This window comes from Mycteria americana, chromosome 7 (genome assembly GCF_035582795.1).
Source record: "Mycteria americana isolate JAX WOST 10 ecotype Jacksonville Zoo and Gardens chromosome 7, USCA_MyAme_1.0, whole genome shotgun sequence".
In the NCBI taxonomy this organism is placed as follows: Eukaryota; Metazoa; Chordata; class Aves; order Ciconiiformes; family Ciconiidae; genus Mycteria; species Mycteria americana.
The window spans coordinates 63,924,870-63,942,690 of record NC_134371.1 but is presented as its reverse complement, the minus strand read 5'-3'; the positions used below and the strand labels follow the sequence as shown (position 1 = coordinate 63,942,690).

The 17,821-nt window shown below is 40.9% G+C and overlaps 1 protein-coding gene across 5 annotated transcripts in view; it reads left to right on the top strand.

Moving 5' to 3' along the window:
• Positions 1–12,276, top strand: part of GLIS1 (GLIS family zinc finger 1) — a 205,492-nt gene extending 193,216 nt beyond the window's left edge. For 2 of the 5 annotated variants that reach the window (XM_075508796.1, XM_075508795.1), the window contains exons 9-11: positions 635–819; positions 7,782–7,949; positions 11,634–12,274. In XM_075508796.1, coding sequence (XP_075364911.1) covers positions 635–819; positions 7,782–7,949; positions 11,634–11,770 — 490 coding nt within the window. In that variant the 3' untranslated portion in view covers positions 11,771–12,274. Of the gene's footprint in view, positions 1–634; positions 820–7,781; positions 7,950–11,633 lie in introns of all 5 variants that reach the window. The other 3 variants (XM_075508798.1, XM_075508794.1, XM_075508797.1) reach the window with 2 other exon arrangements.
• Positions 12,277–17,821: the final 5,545 nt, after the last annotated feature.

Sequence of the window (17,821 nt, the reverse complement as noted above, 5' to 3'; positions counted from 1 at the left end):
CGAGACCCAGACGTCTGGGGGAATTTTCCATCTCTCAGGTACAACCACTTCTCAGTCTTACACTGAGCAGTGCTGCCACAAGCAAACACTTCCTCAGGCTTTTCCTTTGAAAGGATGGTGCCATCTGTTGCAGTTAAAGATGTATTTCTAAGTCTAAAAAATCCTGCATGAGGAATAACTGAAACTAATGCTTTTCTTTGTCTTGGCTGAAACTTGGGTATAAAGCTTTACCCTGTTACAGCTATGAAGGCACTTAAACAATTTACTTGCATTTACTCGCTCTAACTACATTATCCACTTATATTTTCTGGACTTGTATCTCAGCTCACAAAATTTTAAGTTAAAACTGAGGTATGTCTAAGTTGCTTACTGAGGAGTGGTGTCATTTTGATCCCGTCATTATGGCTAGTACAGGAAGTCAGTGTAAAGGAACAGAAATCTTACCTAACTCCTTTCCTCTTAATGAAAACCTGAAAGCAGCACTGCATTGTTATCTTTTTTTTACAATATAATTTGTGCCTGCAAAATAAATGTTTCTATAGTTTGGCCATTATGGAAATAAGGCCTTTCAAATATTTCATTTTCCCATATTGTGATGTGATATGTGAAGTTTTTCTGTATTTTCTTTTTCTAGGATTGCTCCCAACATAATCTCTCCACTTGTCAGCCCCCTGAAAGCATTAGTTCCACCTTCCCTATTGCAGAAACACGGCTCTCCATCATCACATAGCCAGTCACCAAATGGGCAGCAATTTTCTGGAATACCAAATAAACCATATGCTCAATTTCAAAATCAGTCTGTACAGCAGGGATCTCAAGGTAACTCTTCCCTCTTTCTTTTCTTTTATTTTTTTTTTTTTTTTTAAACTTTCCTAATTCCTAGTTGGGGAGAAAGAATTTATTTCAGTTTTTGCATTTTCAGCCAATACTGTCTTATTAAGGGACTGACACCATTTCAATGGGAACTCTTATTTTTAAAGTGGCTTGATATACATACAGAGCAAAATTTTCACACCAGTTCATGCTGTGATATGTTACCATAATGGCAAAAGCTGTCACAACAACAGATTTATTGCATTTATTCAGGTTTTTCAGTAGATGGCTACTAGCTATGCACCTCATCTGACTGGTCATCCAGCCTTCCGTCAGCTTGGAGAGAGTGACCCTGCCAAAGCAAGAGCCATCTAGTCCCAAAATCCATGGGCTGAAGCACACCTTGGCACTGTCCTGCTCAGTCCACTGATAGTGATGCACTAGACATGAGCTTAGACAAAGAAAAAATATTTTGCTATTTATTATTTGGAAGTTTGGCATCTGTATTATTTTATATAATAATATGCAAAGGCACGCTGTACAACTATAGGGTGCCAGTGTGATTTAAGGACAGGAATGGGAGCAGCTAAGCAGCTGTCCCACTGCTTAATTTAAAACATTTTTTGTTCTGAATTATTCAGCCTGTTTCATTCAGAGCTTATTTACCTATTCCGGAGTTCTGCTGTGGGAACTAATTAATGTTTCTGCAATTTTTGAGGTATAAATTAGCAAGAGATATTATTATCACAGATTCTTCCAGTAACAGGAGCTTGCATATTTAAGAAATATGTTATATAATCCAGATGGTATGCTGCTTAAGTGTGGTAAGTATTCACAATAAAGAAGTGTGCAGGACATCTGTCTAGTTGCAAGTATAACCAAGCGTATAAGTTTATACAGGCAGATAACCAGCTTTTTGAGACTCGTTTCACAGCTGTACTGTCATTTGTATAAGGTCATTTTTGGCTGACAAAGTATCACATGTGATCAATTTACCAGTGGGCAAAACAGGAGGTTTGCTTCCCTCAAGGTATGCTAAGGCTAGGTCTGAAACACAGGAGTCGAACACCAACCCAGTGAGCAATTCACAGCTGTAATGGGGTTCAGTATCCCAACAGTTCCCTCTGCCCTTCATTCTCTGAGGAGTATTTTTGCTCTTTGGTTGGACTGACTTAGTCTGAAAAGTTAAAGCGTATTATATTAAATGATTTGTGCTGAAGGAAAAACTAACTCAACCTGATGCTCAACAGATTATTCAATTTAAAGAGATTAACTCTGTAAGGGAAAAGTGGCAGATTTATGATAGCATATAATGATATATGATTATGTTACTATAATGAGCTAAGTAACTACAAACCACAAGAGGAAAGTTTAGCAGCTCATTACTATGGCAGAAACAAATGCATAGACAGAACAAGTTTTGAACCACTTAAATAAATTGACTTTATTCCTTAAGAAAACCACATTTCCTTTTGAATGAATTGTTGCTTTCTAAGTGTTATGTCGTGTGGTTTTGAAAAAGCAATAATTTTCCACTTTGGCCAAATGTTGAAGTATTATTATAAATTCATTATGGTAATGGTCATTCAAAAATCAATTTTGATTAGCAGCCTTTGAAATCAATTGATCTGTAACCTGTACTTAGCTGTATTTGCTCTACATCTTTTTTGCATCTCAGTTCATTAATAGCACATTTTCCTAATGGAATCTGGAGTAATTTGGGAGTTTTGAATTTTTGCCGAAAAAAGGAACGCTGTATAAGTCTAGCTGTAGAACTAGGCATCTGTATAGAAGCATATAAACATTGTGGATCTGCAAGTTTTAGAAGACAGCAAGCTTCGTCAAGCTGGTAGCAGAAATATTGATAATGAAAGAATAAGCTGACATTATTTATATGTTTCAACCTAGTTGTAGTAAGATCACATGGAAATTATTACATGCTGAAAGAATTTGGCAGGCAATGGAATCCTGTAGTTATTTATACCTGACATGATTTCTTGTCAGAAATTTTATGGAATTTGAAAAGCTGAGATTTATTTGCACATACATGTAAATGACATGACATAACAAGATGGCATTTAATAGGCATATTCCAATTATTTGCTCATTACATCATTCATTTTAAAGCTGCTTGACGTTTTCTAGGCTGTGCCTTAGAGAAACAGAGGCAGCCAGTGCGCTGTGTGAAGTGGCTAACTGCAGCTTTTCTGTCACAAATTATTTCAAAGCAAAATTTTAACTAAATGTTATGTTTGGAACTCGGCTTATTCCTTTATTAACTGTTATATTTTTACATCTACTGTACATAAAACATTTAATAGTGGTCATTTAAACTGACAGGACATTTAGTAAATTCTTCACTTGAAAATTAACCTCAGAAAATTCTTGGTTTAAATCAAAACTGAAGGAAAACCTGAAATCCATGTGGAAAAAAAAATATTGGTGAAACACTTGTTGCCAAATTGGTACTACACGTTTGCTCTCCTAGAAGGAGCAGGGATGTTTGCACCAGAAAAGCCTTCTTGCTTACTTCATATTTTAACCACTGAAGGGAGTCTTTTTTAAGAACTTGTAAAAAATGCTCCATGTTTAGTTTACTCTAATCAACCATATGTGGTTGTGAATTGAACCATTGGTTATGGGATATTAATCATATCTTAATTCCTAAAACTTTCTGTGTAAAGCATTTCAGAAACTCTAAAGGAACCACAACTAAATGGCATGAACCAAAAGCACCTTTGTTTCATACCGCACATTTTAAAAATATATAAATGCAGTAAAGCTCTGACTTGTATTGCATATGCAAATCAAACATTGTATTGCCTGCAAGCAACAAGCTTCATTGCCTGTGGTTGTGTAAAATGAATGAAACCTTATCTGGCAAGAGCACCCGTTGTTACAAAAGTCCTTGTGGTTGCTTTAACTCACATGGCCTTTCCATCTCTTGTCTAATGACTTTGGTTTTCGGGAACACTTAGCATTTAAACAAGCTGGCAATTTTCCCTTTTTAATAGTGTAAAAGATGTGTGAGGCTCAGAAAAGATGCGTGAGGCTCAGATCCTCTGGAACAGACTGACTGGCCTCTTGAGCCATGCCAAGGCTCAAGAGCCATGCCAAGGCTACTGAAGGCCATCAGCAAGAGCTAACCTACCTGGTACCGAAAGAAACTCTCCAATTGTGCCTCTGAAGCAGTGGGTGGGAGTATAGAAAGTATATAAAAGGTCATGAAAAAAATCTTACTGACATAGCAACTCACTGATCCTGCAGCCCTTCAACCTGGAGGTGTGCAATTTCAGTCACTCCAAGACTCATTTCCACCTTCCAGGACTGACATTCAGCTGGCTACATTTTCAAATACAGCTTTTAATAATACTGCAAGCAAAGTTCTTCCTACCCAAGTGTTTTTTTCATGCCCAGTTTAAGCACAGGGAACATCACCAAATTCTTCCAATACGTCCTAGTAGTGGAACTGCTGATCAGGTTCACCAGCTGCAACTGCAGTTCTTAATTGTTTCAGATGTAAGGCCAGAGTCCTCCTGAATAAAACACTGCCACTGTCACTCCCCATGAAACCTCCGTGCGGTCACGTGAGAGGTTATTCTGAAAATGAGTTGTGTAAACACACAGAAGAGAAATACAAGTGCTTGCTGACAGGTCTCCAACCAGGCAGTGAACGGTCTGCTGTAAGATCCCTGCGTAAGGGCTAAAGCAGGCACTGTCTAACTGAGTAATCTTCTCAGTGCTCTTGTCTATGCAGAAGAGCTGTCTTGAGTCTCCACCTCCTTCTCACCTTTTGCAATTGCAAAAGCTATTGGGAGTCTCTGTCTTTCTCCTTCACCTTTCATCCTCAAGGAAGCAGCTACCTGCCTTGTAGTCCACTCCTCCTGTAGCCATCCCTGTGCCTTTTTCCACATGCATAGAATGCCTTCCATAAAGCCTCTGTCCCTTTCTTACAGGGTCCCACCATCTCATCATTTCTATGAAGCCAGTGAAAAAGGAAGTAAGCTTTCACTATACCGCTCAGGTCAGAAGGCTTAGAAGTCCCATTTTTAGTGTCATGGTTTGTTTTACCTGACCAGTGTTCTTGCTGCAACATTTCCCTTCCTCGCTCCATCTTTTTTCTTTAGTTTTCTACCTGCATTTATCACATCTGCAAGCACATTAGAACAGGAATGGTGTATTTCTCTGTATTTTCTTTGGGAAGCACTTAGCAGAAATTTGGGCCTGGTGAATACAACAGTGCAATAACGCTAGTGTTTTCCTACATCGTGTCTCTTCATTGGATAGTTCCAGTGACACTTTTTGCGCTGCCTTTTCAGATTATCAGACAGTGACGCTGAGGGGTAGATACTGCAATCCAAAGGAGAATTTGATTGCTTATGGCACTTCTTTTCCAGACTTCTGAGTCTGAGGCAGTTCTCTGCCTCAGGTATTTTTTCTTGAGCAGCTAGACAGTGTAACCTAAAACACTTCAAAAGAAACCTTTACCCATAGATCTTGAGAAAACCCTGGATCCAACTAGTTTAAATCCAGTTCTGTCATGCTTAGCTGTTCTCTGATTTTCTAAGCCACTGTGCCAGCCCTGTAGATCATAAAGATATTTAATTGATTTAACAAAGGCAAGCCTGGGAGCATGACGAAAGGGTAGCAATTACAGAGACAGAGAAAATACACGTCATGCCTTCCCTAGAAGTGATGTGTATAGCAGACATTCTGGAAAAGGTTCAGTTTTTTCTCTAGCAATGGATATAAATGCTCTCTGCAACCAGTTATACCTCATCTGAAGCCAAGTGTCTCATTTTTTTTTCACTGCTCATCTCAAAAGGATATATTTTTAGAAGGCTTACAGCAAGGAGTTCATGTTTGGTAAACAGAAAAGTCAGGATAATTATCAAAAACCAATCAATAAAGCACTGTACCTAAAACCACATCAAAAGATGGCTTCGCTACCTCTCATAAGAGCTCTTTGGTTTTTTGAGCCAGACTCTCCAGGCAGTAAATAGAGGTGGCTGTCTATTTATTCCGAGGAAGGACATGCATCATTTAATACTCAGCTTTCCAAATTTCTGGGCCGCCTTCTACATAGCAGCAAATATGAACAGCTTTGGTACAGTGCACATAGTGTCTTTATCTAATATAGTCATCCATTAGTCCTTCACTAGCCATGGGTATCAACAATTTAGGTATTTTGTGGTGGAGGATCATAGGTTCTCAAGAAATGAATCATCTAATCCTTGCAGATTCTGCCAAAACACATATTAAACTGTGAAACTTCAGCGCAAATCTTTCATCACTCAATGAGTTCATTGCATTTCTACTAAAGAGTTGCCTCACTTAGCCTTATTTATTACCACCTTAGAGAACATGACTAGAATGAACAGACAGACCCTGAGCTTTGCCTGATACTCTCTACTTGGTCAAAGTTTGGTAGTAAAGGGAAAAGGTAGAAAAAGACAGGAGATCTCTCCTAACAGGAAAAAGCTTATACACTGCATGATTTGTAAGGGGCAAATTGCACCCTGTACAGCACCCAGGCTCTCTGGTGATAGGCACAGGTATTTCATTTCTAAACAAACAGACTGAATAGCTGCACAACTGGCCCAGCAAGTCAGGTCTTCCACTGGTGAGTGGAGCTGTGCTGACGTCCGTCAGCTGAAGATCTGGTTGTGTCTGTGTTTGACTGAACTACCTGGAGCTTTTGCAGTAGTTCCTTAGGAAATGTTTCAGTCTGAATAAGACTGAGGAAAGAAAGACAACAGCTCTGTATTTTTATGGCAATTAGAGGAAAATCCTGATGGCACATTCTACTAAACTTTAAGCCTGACTTGGTTGACTTCAGAAGCATATAAGGGAAGGAGCATCATTTCAGAAGGGACTTTCAGAGAAGGTAGGAAAAGAGATGGTTAATATGAATATGCAATTAGTGTGCGATGCACCTGGAATCAGGAAGAGGTTATTGAGGCAGGAGGAAGGAAGAGAATTAAATCAGGCCATGGCTGGTATAACTCTTGTGGCATGCTTTGAGGTCATCCTTATGGGAGCAAATAACATTTTCTTTTAGGATGTTGGCACAAACTTCTAAGTTGTAAAACTCCTTCCTCAGCAATTCATTTGTCCTTTACTGTCAAATATCTTCTTTTGTTGTGTACAACTCATTCACAACTTCTGCTGGCAAAAACCAAACTGCTGATCCACTGGTAATACGATATTTTGAAAAAAAGCAGGAGATAAGAAACATAGGGTATGCGGCGGACAGAAGTCAAACATGCCCCAAAAGCAGAACGACCAAGGCAGCCAGCAACCATACAGATTTATGTCGGCACTTTTCAGAAGCAAGAAGAGCCTCTAGCTGAACTCAAAGTTTCTCCTGTCCTGCACCTCTAGTTCAATTTGACTTGCAGACTGTGGCCCCCTGTGTTCAGTGAAAGGGGTTTCATTTGAAATAAGAGCAGTCTGAGAAAGCAGATGTTTAAGGTACTCTTAAAGGTATTTTGAATAAATAGTCCTGTCTCCAGCAGTGCATAACACACACTGGATGGGAAAAGACTTTACTCAACTGAAAACAAAGTAGTGTTATTCATTTAAATACTGCATTATTGTATTTAAATTAAAAGTAATTCATTATAGACACATTTCCCTTAGGAGCTGAGCATCCTGGACCTGATCCAGTGGAGTACTTATGACTTAGCTTTGAAGTGGGCTGTTGACTGCGTTCAGCTAATCTACTGCTTGAAATGAAGCACATCCTTGAGATTTTTGCTTGATGGGGATCACAGTCCACAGCACCTTGTGGGACCGAGTCTGGTGTAGCTTTTATATTATTACGCCTTATAGAATAGCATGATCATTTTTCCATAGTTAAAGCGGAGGAACTAAAAACCCCCACAATAGTCATGAAATACTGTGACAGAAATGGAGCTAATACCATTGCCGTAGTGTTAAAATGTGTGTGCCATATCTGTTTTCAGGTTACCAAGGCAGCTTTCACTCAATACAGAACTGTTTCCACTATGGAGACTGCTACAGAACAATGGACCAGTCTGTCACCAGTGATGTGCTAACAGGGGAATCCCATTGCTTTAATCCTCTGAGACAGAATGGCTATCACATACTCAATGCACCTTTAGCTTCAACAGGTAATTTATTCTGCCTATAAAGAATTATCCATATGATATTTTTAGAAGGAGGGGGAAAGAACACATTTTATAGTCAGTGTTATTACAAAAATATGTTTGCATAAAAAACTCAGTCACTGAAATTCATTTGCATCTATAAAAATCCCAGAAGGAAAGCAAATTTGTTTTCTTTAATCCTCCTGTATTTGACTGATGGACAAATTCTCTTTTCATTCTGCTGGATGTCATAGGCAACGCACACCTTCAGGAGAGCTCACGTTTATTGTGTGGGCTATTCACTGTACATCTCTTCAGGTATGCTCAGGCAGGCTTTTATCATCTGATCAAAGTTAAGAAGGTAGTTAACACAACTCTGAAGAAAATGGCAGCAGTGGGGACTTCCTGTCCATCTAAGAATAAAAGGACGGCTTTGTTTTGCAATACTGATGTTTACCAAACAGAAAGGCACTGCTTTGATAAATTCAACTAAAAATATTAGTTAGTTCCTTTTTGTTCAGGAGTTCCTTTGTGTTCTTGCTGTTGCACATTCATGGCAATTGTATTTTCCCATTTAGCTACATATTTGCATAATGTAAAATTTGCATTAAGTTATTATAGCTAGATTACTGTAATACTTCAATATTTAAGAATTCATTTTTATAAAGCATTTTTTTCTTCTAAAGCCACATTAAGAATTGACAGAATTACTGAAATCAAACAAAATGTGAGTACTGTCAGAGCCATGAAACAGTACCATTTACTGCAATCTTTACTGCAATCTTTACTTGCATATCTCCAAGAAATTTTTCTTCATGTCTGAATTCAGGAGGGCATCTCGGTTAAGGACGATACTGAAAACATATGTTTAAATGCTTTTTGAAATGGGGCCTGAGTCAGACCACAAAATTAGAGTTGACTTTCCTGTTTGTTTTGTATTAAAGGAGACTCTGTTCAGAGAGAGCATGCATGCATTTGTCTGGTGTTCCATACTAGAAAGTGTATGCATCAGTAACAAACACAAGGGAAAGGTTTAAGATGAAGTTTCAATTTCAACTTTGAATTCTTTTGTGTTATTCATAAGTTTGATGTTACTAAAACATAGTTTTTTCATGTTAACATCAAATTTCAAGTTTAGATTGACAGCCTGCAATATTTAAAGAACAGACTAAATAAACTTTCCAAATGAAATTGTAGGAGCAAAGAATAATACTATGGCAAGACACCAACTTCAACAACAGTTGATTTTTCTGTCTGGGGCTAAACTATTATGAAATGTTTCAGTGTAATATTTTTGGTTTTAGAGCGGTTATTGAGGTATGCAAATACTTAAAAGGCTGAAACATAAATATATGTGAAATATATAAATCTTATCTCATCTTTTTGTGTGTAAAATAGAACCATTCAGGTTTGCAAGATTCATCAAGGCTATGCATTAATTTTTTTCAGGCTTTTATAGCACCATTAATATTAAATGAGATCTCATCTCACAGGAATGCCAAATGTGACTGGCAAACAGCTGTTCCATGAATCACATTAACAGTCAATAAATCTTTATTTTCTGTTCAGGACTTTGGATAGCTTACTCTATCTGGAATCTAATAATGATTTCTGGGGTGTATGCTTATCTTGGGTTTTGTCCATCTGTGGTTGTGTATCTACCCTGTATACAGGCTCATCAAATAGAAATTAGCATAACATAAACACTCGCAAAACTTAGCAAAATACTGGTCACTCCACTTGGACCGACACAGCACAGGGCAGATAAACAGGCCAAGTTCGTCTTCCAGAGACTTTGGACATACGCTGTGTGCCAGATTTCTGCAGACAGCAGAATTTGACCTGTAAACTAACAGTAAATTAATATGTCATAGGAAAATGCAGAAATGTAAATAAGTAGAGAATTTGGTCTCAAATAATAAAAACATACCTAATAGTAAAACACCTATAATTAAGTTCTAAGGACTGAGCCGACGGTTCTTTCTGAAATCAGAACTGGCTGTGTAAGACTACAGGATCTGTCACTACTGCTGGTGGTGCGGTGCCGCACAGCCTGGAGGCCTCAGTTAAGCCTGGTGCAGCGTTTGATTCAGCAATATCTAGACACACTTGCCTGCAGAGTTAGGCAGGTGGAAGAGATGAGGGAAAGGCTGAAGAGAAGAGCGAGCCTCATTTTCCACATGGGGAACTGAGGCACGGAAAAACAGTCGTTTCCCAATGGCTCCACAGAGCCCCTCTGTCAAGCAGAGAATGGAACCAGGTTCCAGTGCTTTAACCATGAGGATCAGCCATCCACACATTGATTTGCAATTCACATGAACGTGATTTGTAAGACATTTATTTTCTACATCAGGCACTTAGTTCACAGGCATGTGCTTAACTAGAAGAATCTTCTTCCATGTGTTGCCTCAGCTGACTTAATGCTGATGATGGTTATTAAAATTGTGGTAGGTGGGCTCTGTGGGCTGGGTGCAGGGGTCAGAACCTTGCGCTGAAGCTCACACAGACACTTTTCTAAAGACCCCACCCAAATCAGGTGGACAGGGTAAAACAATACGTATGCTAAAGGATTAACATAAGGGGTCAATGTTTCATGCAGTAGTCTGGGGAGGGGGTAATGGGGTGGGTTAAAAAACTGTTGAAGGAGAGGGCTTAGGAGGTCGCCCAGCCCCCAGGCAGACAGCAGGGCCGTGGGGCAGATAGGAGGGTCTGGCTGGTGTGAGGAGAAGTGCGGGCACAGGGACAGATGGAGAAAGAAGGGCAAGGCAAGGGGTGAACACAGCAGGGGTGAAGTAAGGGAAGAGCTGGACTGCAGTAAAATGAGTATGTGCATGTGAGCCTTGACTGGCCAGTTGCAAAAGCAGGTTATAGTGGGGCATAATAGGAAATTTTCATGTCCTTTGGGGTAGGCAATAAATCTTTTGTTTCAGGCTCCCTGGCACTCCAGCTGCCACAGCACCTGGTAGCAGGCAAACCTGTTCCTTTCCACAGGGATGCAGAGCTCAGGGAGGCTTGTAACAGCTGTGGAAGTTTTGTCTAATAAAAGGAGAAGGACAGAGAAATTCTTCCCCACCATAGCGGCTTTCTGGTAGCCTGGCAAGCATCAGCCAGCTCGGACAGGCGAGGAGCCAGCAGCATGGTGGGCTTTGGTGGGCTGAGGACAACATCATGCACAGCTCCTTCCATATGTCCTGTGAGCCTGACCTGACCCAGACATGCTTCCACAGACCTCACTTCTGTAGCATGTGGGGATCCGATAAATGTAGGATCCAGATTTCTTCTGGATCTTAAGAGCAGCTGGGAGACATATGGAACATTTTTCCTAAGTGCCATTAAAAGGAAAAACACACAAAACAAGAGGACTGCATCACTTCTAGTGCACACTTACTAGGATCCTTGCCCGCTCATTGTTTTGACATCCTAGTCAGATAATGACTGTAAAGCCCCAAGAGAGTCATACACTGATACTTGCACTTCGCTTGCAAATGGGTAGCTTTCCGCAGAAATCAATGGGAGCTTCATCTACTATGACACAAATGCCCATGGAGATGAGTTAGTGTATCTCCTGGGTAAGGCTTTGATGGTAAACCCTATTGTCTTTTCATTAACGCTGCGCTGTACTGTATAATCCCAGGCCTCAAACTATGCTTCCTTCCTTATATGTACTGTGGTACTAAATCATGTCCATACAACTTGTCACGCTTTCAGGCTATGATGCAATCTCTGAAGCACAGTGTGTATCTGAAGACATGGTCTCCAACGGAACTGATGAAAATGGATTCTTCCAAAACGGCACCTTTGATCAGTGCTTGAATCACATTCCTTCCATCTATACAGATACCTAAGAGCAGTGCTGACCTTGTTTCCTTTATTATACCTATAACTGTGTATGTAATAACAAAGGTGTTGTTCAAGTACTTTTATTTAGTCTGTATCCCTATATGTGCTCATTTAAATAAACACCTCACATTTACCAAACCATTTTATACATGAATAGTCTGTATAAGATAATATTGGAACCTGTTCCTTTGCTGTGGCACTTTGAAATTCATGCTTTAAGGGAATGAGGAGCATTTCAAGCAGCTTGTTTTGTAAGTTCTCTCAGTAAAGTGTAAATGTAAGTTATATAATAAACTTGTAAAGAAGGTTTTTTTTTTTTCCTGAAAAGTATGTTTCAATTTGAGAATGTTGTTCCCTTTAATCAGTTTTCATTTAACTCATTGGTCAATTCTTGTCTTTTTTTTTTTTTCTTTTTTTTTTTAAACTAAAAGGATTTTTTTAATCACAGACCTCATGTATATAAAGATCTTCATTTGCTCGGCTGGTTTTATATTTTCAGTTTTACAAGAAAGCATTAAAAACTGGAAGCAAGTGTACTGTCATTTCTTAATATCATCGGTCTGCCTGATAAATCCTAATATTACATTCTTAAAGTGCCTGAGAGTGATTTAAACAAAGCAGTGACATTTAAGTAACTGTGAAATTAAAGCAGCCCAAGTGTACGTGAAGAAAACCAAGGGGCCTGCAGACTTCCAGTGAAAGGACCAGAAGCCTTCCCACGCGGGACGGCACCATGGGCTGGCTTCCCGGCACTGTGTGCCTGCCGGCCCTGCACCATCTCCCAGCCTTCCTGCTGCCCCTGCCATGGTGGGTACATCAGCACATGCAGTTGTCCCAGCAGCATAGGGGAAAATTAAATGCAGCTGTGGCTGGCTTTTTGCCCCCACAACTAAATGTACAGCCTCATCCCATGTGAGATCAGTGGCATGTTCACACTGCACAAACACTGAGTGTGGGGCAGGTCTCCCAATTTCTCCATTCACAAGACCCGGCAGCCACTCTGATTCAGGCACACACTGCAGAAAAGAGCAGGACACCTCCGGAGGGCTTTCCTCCATCCAGAGCACTTGTAATCAGTGGCCTGCAGAGGAACAGAGGTCACCTGCAGTAGCTTGGTTCCCTGTCACTGTGGCCCTGGCCCCACTGAGCTGCATTTCCCAGCATTTCCCAGCCTAGTCGTGATTCCCCGGAGAGACAGGCATCCTGCAAGGGGACAGGCACTCCCAATGTATGCCAATGCACGCATGTTAGACGTGAGCTCCTGAAAATGTCCCATGGTGGTTTGGGAGAACAATAAGGAAAAACTAACTAAAAAAAAAAAAAAAAATTGTTCTCATTTGCAAACCATTGCGAGTTGGGCTTAATAAGGCACCCTAGGAGCAATATATGGTTACCTGAAAGGCTTTATTCTGTCTAATACACAAACCCCAACCTCAGGAAATGCTGCTGCATATGCAACCTGCTGTTCCGCAGGTGTGGGTGCAGCCTCATGAAGGGAAAAAGAGAGGCTGACAGTTTGGGTTAAATGAAGATGTGCCATGTCCCTGGGAATATACTTGAGTTAGCATCAACTCTGCTCTTGTACTATAAATGGAAACAAATGACAATAAATGTCCTAGCTGCCCTTGTCAGTGTCCACTGGCTGTGCCTCCTGTGCCCGCTGCCACAGGGCAGAGCTCTTGTGAAAAGGCTGAAGGACGTTTTTACAGCAGGTCCCAGAGTGAAGTCTGCAAAAGGACACCGTGCCCACACCAACGACAAGCTGTTCCCACACGCCAGTTCCCACACCACCACACCTGCAGCAGCAGAGGTGCTACACCAGGCACATGGCAGCCCGAGGAGGCTGTCCTGTGCCCACCTGAGCCAGGGGTGCACACCTGAAACACTGCTGATGCTTGAGAATTTTTTCACCACCAGGCAAATCTTCACAAGCACCATTCACTAAAGGACACCCAGACTGAGCATCAATCGATGTCTGGCAAACACCCCTTCATTTACAGCTCAAAGTTACCCAAGCAACCATGGGGCACCACTGAAAAGCTTACCCTGGGTTGAAACCAGTTAGTGACTGAGGACAGTACTCTTTTTTTTTCCCTCTCTTCTCCCCATTACCAGGATCTGCTTGGCAGCAGCGTGCCCATGCAGGGGACCTTCCCTCATGCCAGGTATGCCAGTGCCAAGCCCCATCTCTTCAGTTTTCAGGCCTGTAATCCAATTAGCTTCTCCCCAGAGAACACCCTAAAACAAGAAGCAGCTGCTGGAAGATTTCTTGCCCCCACTACCCCCAAAGGACTGACAGAAAAAACGTCAAGCACCTGGCTTCAGCAAAATAGCAAGTTCCACAGGAAAAAAAATGCTAAATTCAGTGGCATGTTAAGAAAATACCACATTTTGCAGCTGCATAATCAGAATCCACAGAGCAGGCCCCAGGCTGAATGGGGCGATTCTTTGGCAGCATTTGCAGAAGTGGCATTACTGGGTCCACAGGGCTGCGGTTCCCCTTACGGTCACAAAGTTATACAACCACAATGAATATATATATTTTAAAGCACAATTTGGTGGCAACGTGTGAACCCAAAAGTCAAAGTACCGGGGAAAACACAGTAGCAGCATAAACTCAGAGGTCTCCAGTGCCCCAGCCACTCAGTGTATTTATGTGTCCTTTGCAGCCCAGCCAGGGGATGCCGGCTATAACTCTTGGCAGTCTCTAGCTTTGGCAAACGTCTTGTACGGAATCAGAAGGGTACGGTGAGGGTGTCCCATGCTCGCAGACAACCCTTGAACGGCAGCTCTCCTGGGGGACCAAGACCCTGCCCTCTGCAAGGGTGTTATCCCAGAGGCTAGTCAACAGCCTGTGGCCGATGGCTCCCTGCCTCTGTCGGGCACTTCGCACAGAGGTGGAGCAGGAGGGAAACCCAGGCAGGGCAGCAGGGGAAACTGCTGCAAAGGGAAGTGCTAGCGTGGCAGCTGAGAAAAGAGAGAAGAGAAATGACAAAATGATACTGAAGGAGGCTGACCAGCAGTCAGTCACAGTGAAAGGCTTGTACCAACCTGCCCAGAAATGCGGGACACAGCTCAGGTCCAACACAGCACCTGGTGCCCCAGCCCCAGGACCTGGCAGCCCAGGGGTCTGCTCCTGCATAAGCATCAAGCACCCCGGTGCTACTGCACCTCTCCTCAGCCACAGCAGCCTCTGCAAACATGGGAAAACCCCTGGATGCCATGCTGTCACAGCAGCATGTTTAGCACTGCTCTGAGGCTGATTTGGGCTAACCACAAAGCCTACACATATGCATTTTACTTGTTTCTCCAAGGCCTGGTTGCACCTTGTTAGTGTACATGAAGGTGCCTCTGTATCCAATTTAGCTTTCTGTCCTCAAGAAATTTGAATGAAACTTAGACATTCAGGAAGTTTTACAGTTAGTCACTACAGAACAAGGTGCATGGGGTTATATGGTGCACTCTTTTATAAACAGTTCCTCAAGATCTCTAGCTCTCAAGGACGCTCAGTCCCAGCTGCAAACCTGTTAATTGTGGCTGCCCTGCCTGGCCCAAGCAGTCCCTGGCAGCATTGACTCATCATTCCTCTCCTAGAATTAAAATGCATAAAGGCTCCAAATTGTGCTTTAAGCCTACGCACGTGGCTTTGCTTCTGATCACTGCCACATTTGGCTTTCTGTCCTGTTGCTTATCTACTCTGATGCATCAGAGTTTCTGGGTTTTTTTCTGTCAGACATAAGTGGCCAGAACTCTTTCCTAGAACATTAAACAAGGAGGCAGGTAGCTTAACAACTGCCAAGCAGTAAAATGCTCTAGAGCTTTTGAAGGAGGACTTACTTAGAAAAAGCATATCCAAAGCTCAACAAAGCTGTAATGGCTGAGACAAAAATAAAAATAATTAATTCCTGTGCTTCAATTAGTTGGTGACATTAAAAGGAAATCGTGCCTTAAAACATGATTAATCTCATTTCCTAAAAATTAAAGAAATCCTTCTAAAAATGACATTTTTTTAGTTAAAAAATACAAACCAACCAAACCTAAACATATTTGATCAATTACAAAAATATTTCTGTCACAACAACCAGGCTGTTCAAAACCACACAATGATTCACAAAGGTCTGGGAAACTTAAAGCGTAGCAGCTGGAGTGATGATTTAATTCCAGAATCTGTGTGAATCAGGTTTTCTGTAAATTAAAAGGATAGATTCAGAGAAATGCAAAGGCACTCATTTGAGTCTGTATGGTTTGGAAAGTTATCCATAATAAAACCATTAAAATACACAATAGCACAAGTTAATGGTTACTTGTGTGCTTGTGTACTTCATTATTTCCTTTTATTACATGTAAGTAGGGAAGTATCTCATGTAAGCTTTTCCTAAAGACACAAAGAAACCTTTCAATGGAATTTATTGCTTGGCAAGTTTCTCGTTGTGGTGCTGTAAAAACCCCACCAACTAATACGTATAATAACTGGAGTAAGGCTTTATAATAGTAGAAAATTATTACCTTGTGGAATTAAAATGGAACTGCTGGTTCCAGTTGACTGTCAGATACTTTTTCAATCTAGGCAACAGAATTCAAATAATAAATTACAACACTACTTTATAAATAGCTACAAATCATTTCCCCATTGAATGAAAACCCCATTTACCCCTGTGTATGTACTCTGTGTGTATGCAGGATGCTTTAGGAATGACTGAAATAAGATGACCTTCAGTGGCTGATCAAGCTGGGAGAGAGAAAATGAATTTCAAGTTGACACTGAAGCAGCTAAAGCACTTCTTTGCGCTTTCCACCAGCTGGGATGCAAGCCAAACATTCAGCAGGACCTCTAAATTTTTAATATAATCAAGCTCAAGCTTTTCATTGTATAGAAAACCAAAATGCTTGTTCTGTTCCTGTTTACTAGCTGCAGTACTTCACAAGCTATAGAAGTAATCTTCCTTTCAGTGCTATAGAGGTGCCTTTGCAAGTGAGCAAATGAGATGCACACATGTGGCATATCATGACAAAATTAACACTGTTTTAATGCCGTAATTCTGATGTGGCAACATGACACAGGAATTTGCAAGACCAAAGCCTCAGGTCTGCAGTAGGAATGGTTATAGCCTGTGGCAGGTATCAGATATGCTCCCATGGAAATAATACAGAGTCGGTGAGTACATTTTCAGATCATATTTTCTAGTTATGTACACACCAAACAGCAGGAACAGCTGCTGCTTGTGGAAAGGCTTCCCTGCTTCTGAGATTGTCCTTTCAACTGGATACATTTTCTAAATGGTAAAAGTCCAAAAAAACAAATTCCAGAGCACATTAAGAGCACCAATTTGATACTGCGATAGATGTCAGTTACGCAAGCAGTGAAAAAAAAACCCCAGTTCTTAAAACAACAACCAAGTATGTGAAAATAAACAGTGACTGTAAATTGAATTTAAATTGCATAAGAGTAAAAGATTTCAATGGTTTTTGTTATGATCTTATTAAAACCTACACGACTTTAGTTCAGTTCTCCAGTAATGTATTTGTATTAAATTAGAAGATCAGCGCAACAGAAGATGAAAAAAGAGCCAGCCTATATCATTTAATTCACTGATAGCAAAAAGCCATTGGACATCCCCTCCTGAGATAAGCCCTTCTGAGATCTGCAGAGTTACACTAAAAGCTCCTCTCTGCTTAAATTTCAAAGCAAACTGCAAACTCCCTTAAGTGATTTGGAAGTCCATGGCCCAGAGTCAGCAGAAAAAGAGCTATAGATATCTAGATTCTCAAAGCCTAGCAAGGCTGCATATCCTGGCTCCATAGGCTGTCAGCTACTCAGAGCTGCAAAACCAGTCAAACCATGACAGACATTTTTCTTTAAAGTGTCTAAACCATAGAAAGTCCCAATCTAGCTAAAGTCCTTACAAGACTGAGCTTTCTACCTCATTTCTACTGAGATGAAAAGAACTTTGCCCATTCCTTTGGCAAAAAGATTTTTGTAGTGGTGATGAAGCCAGAAAAAAGTCAAATAATTTTTCTGCGCTAACACAGATTTTCTGGCCAGAAAATCTCATTCT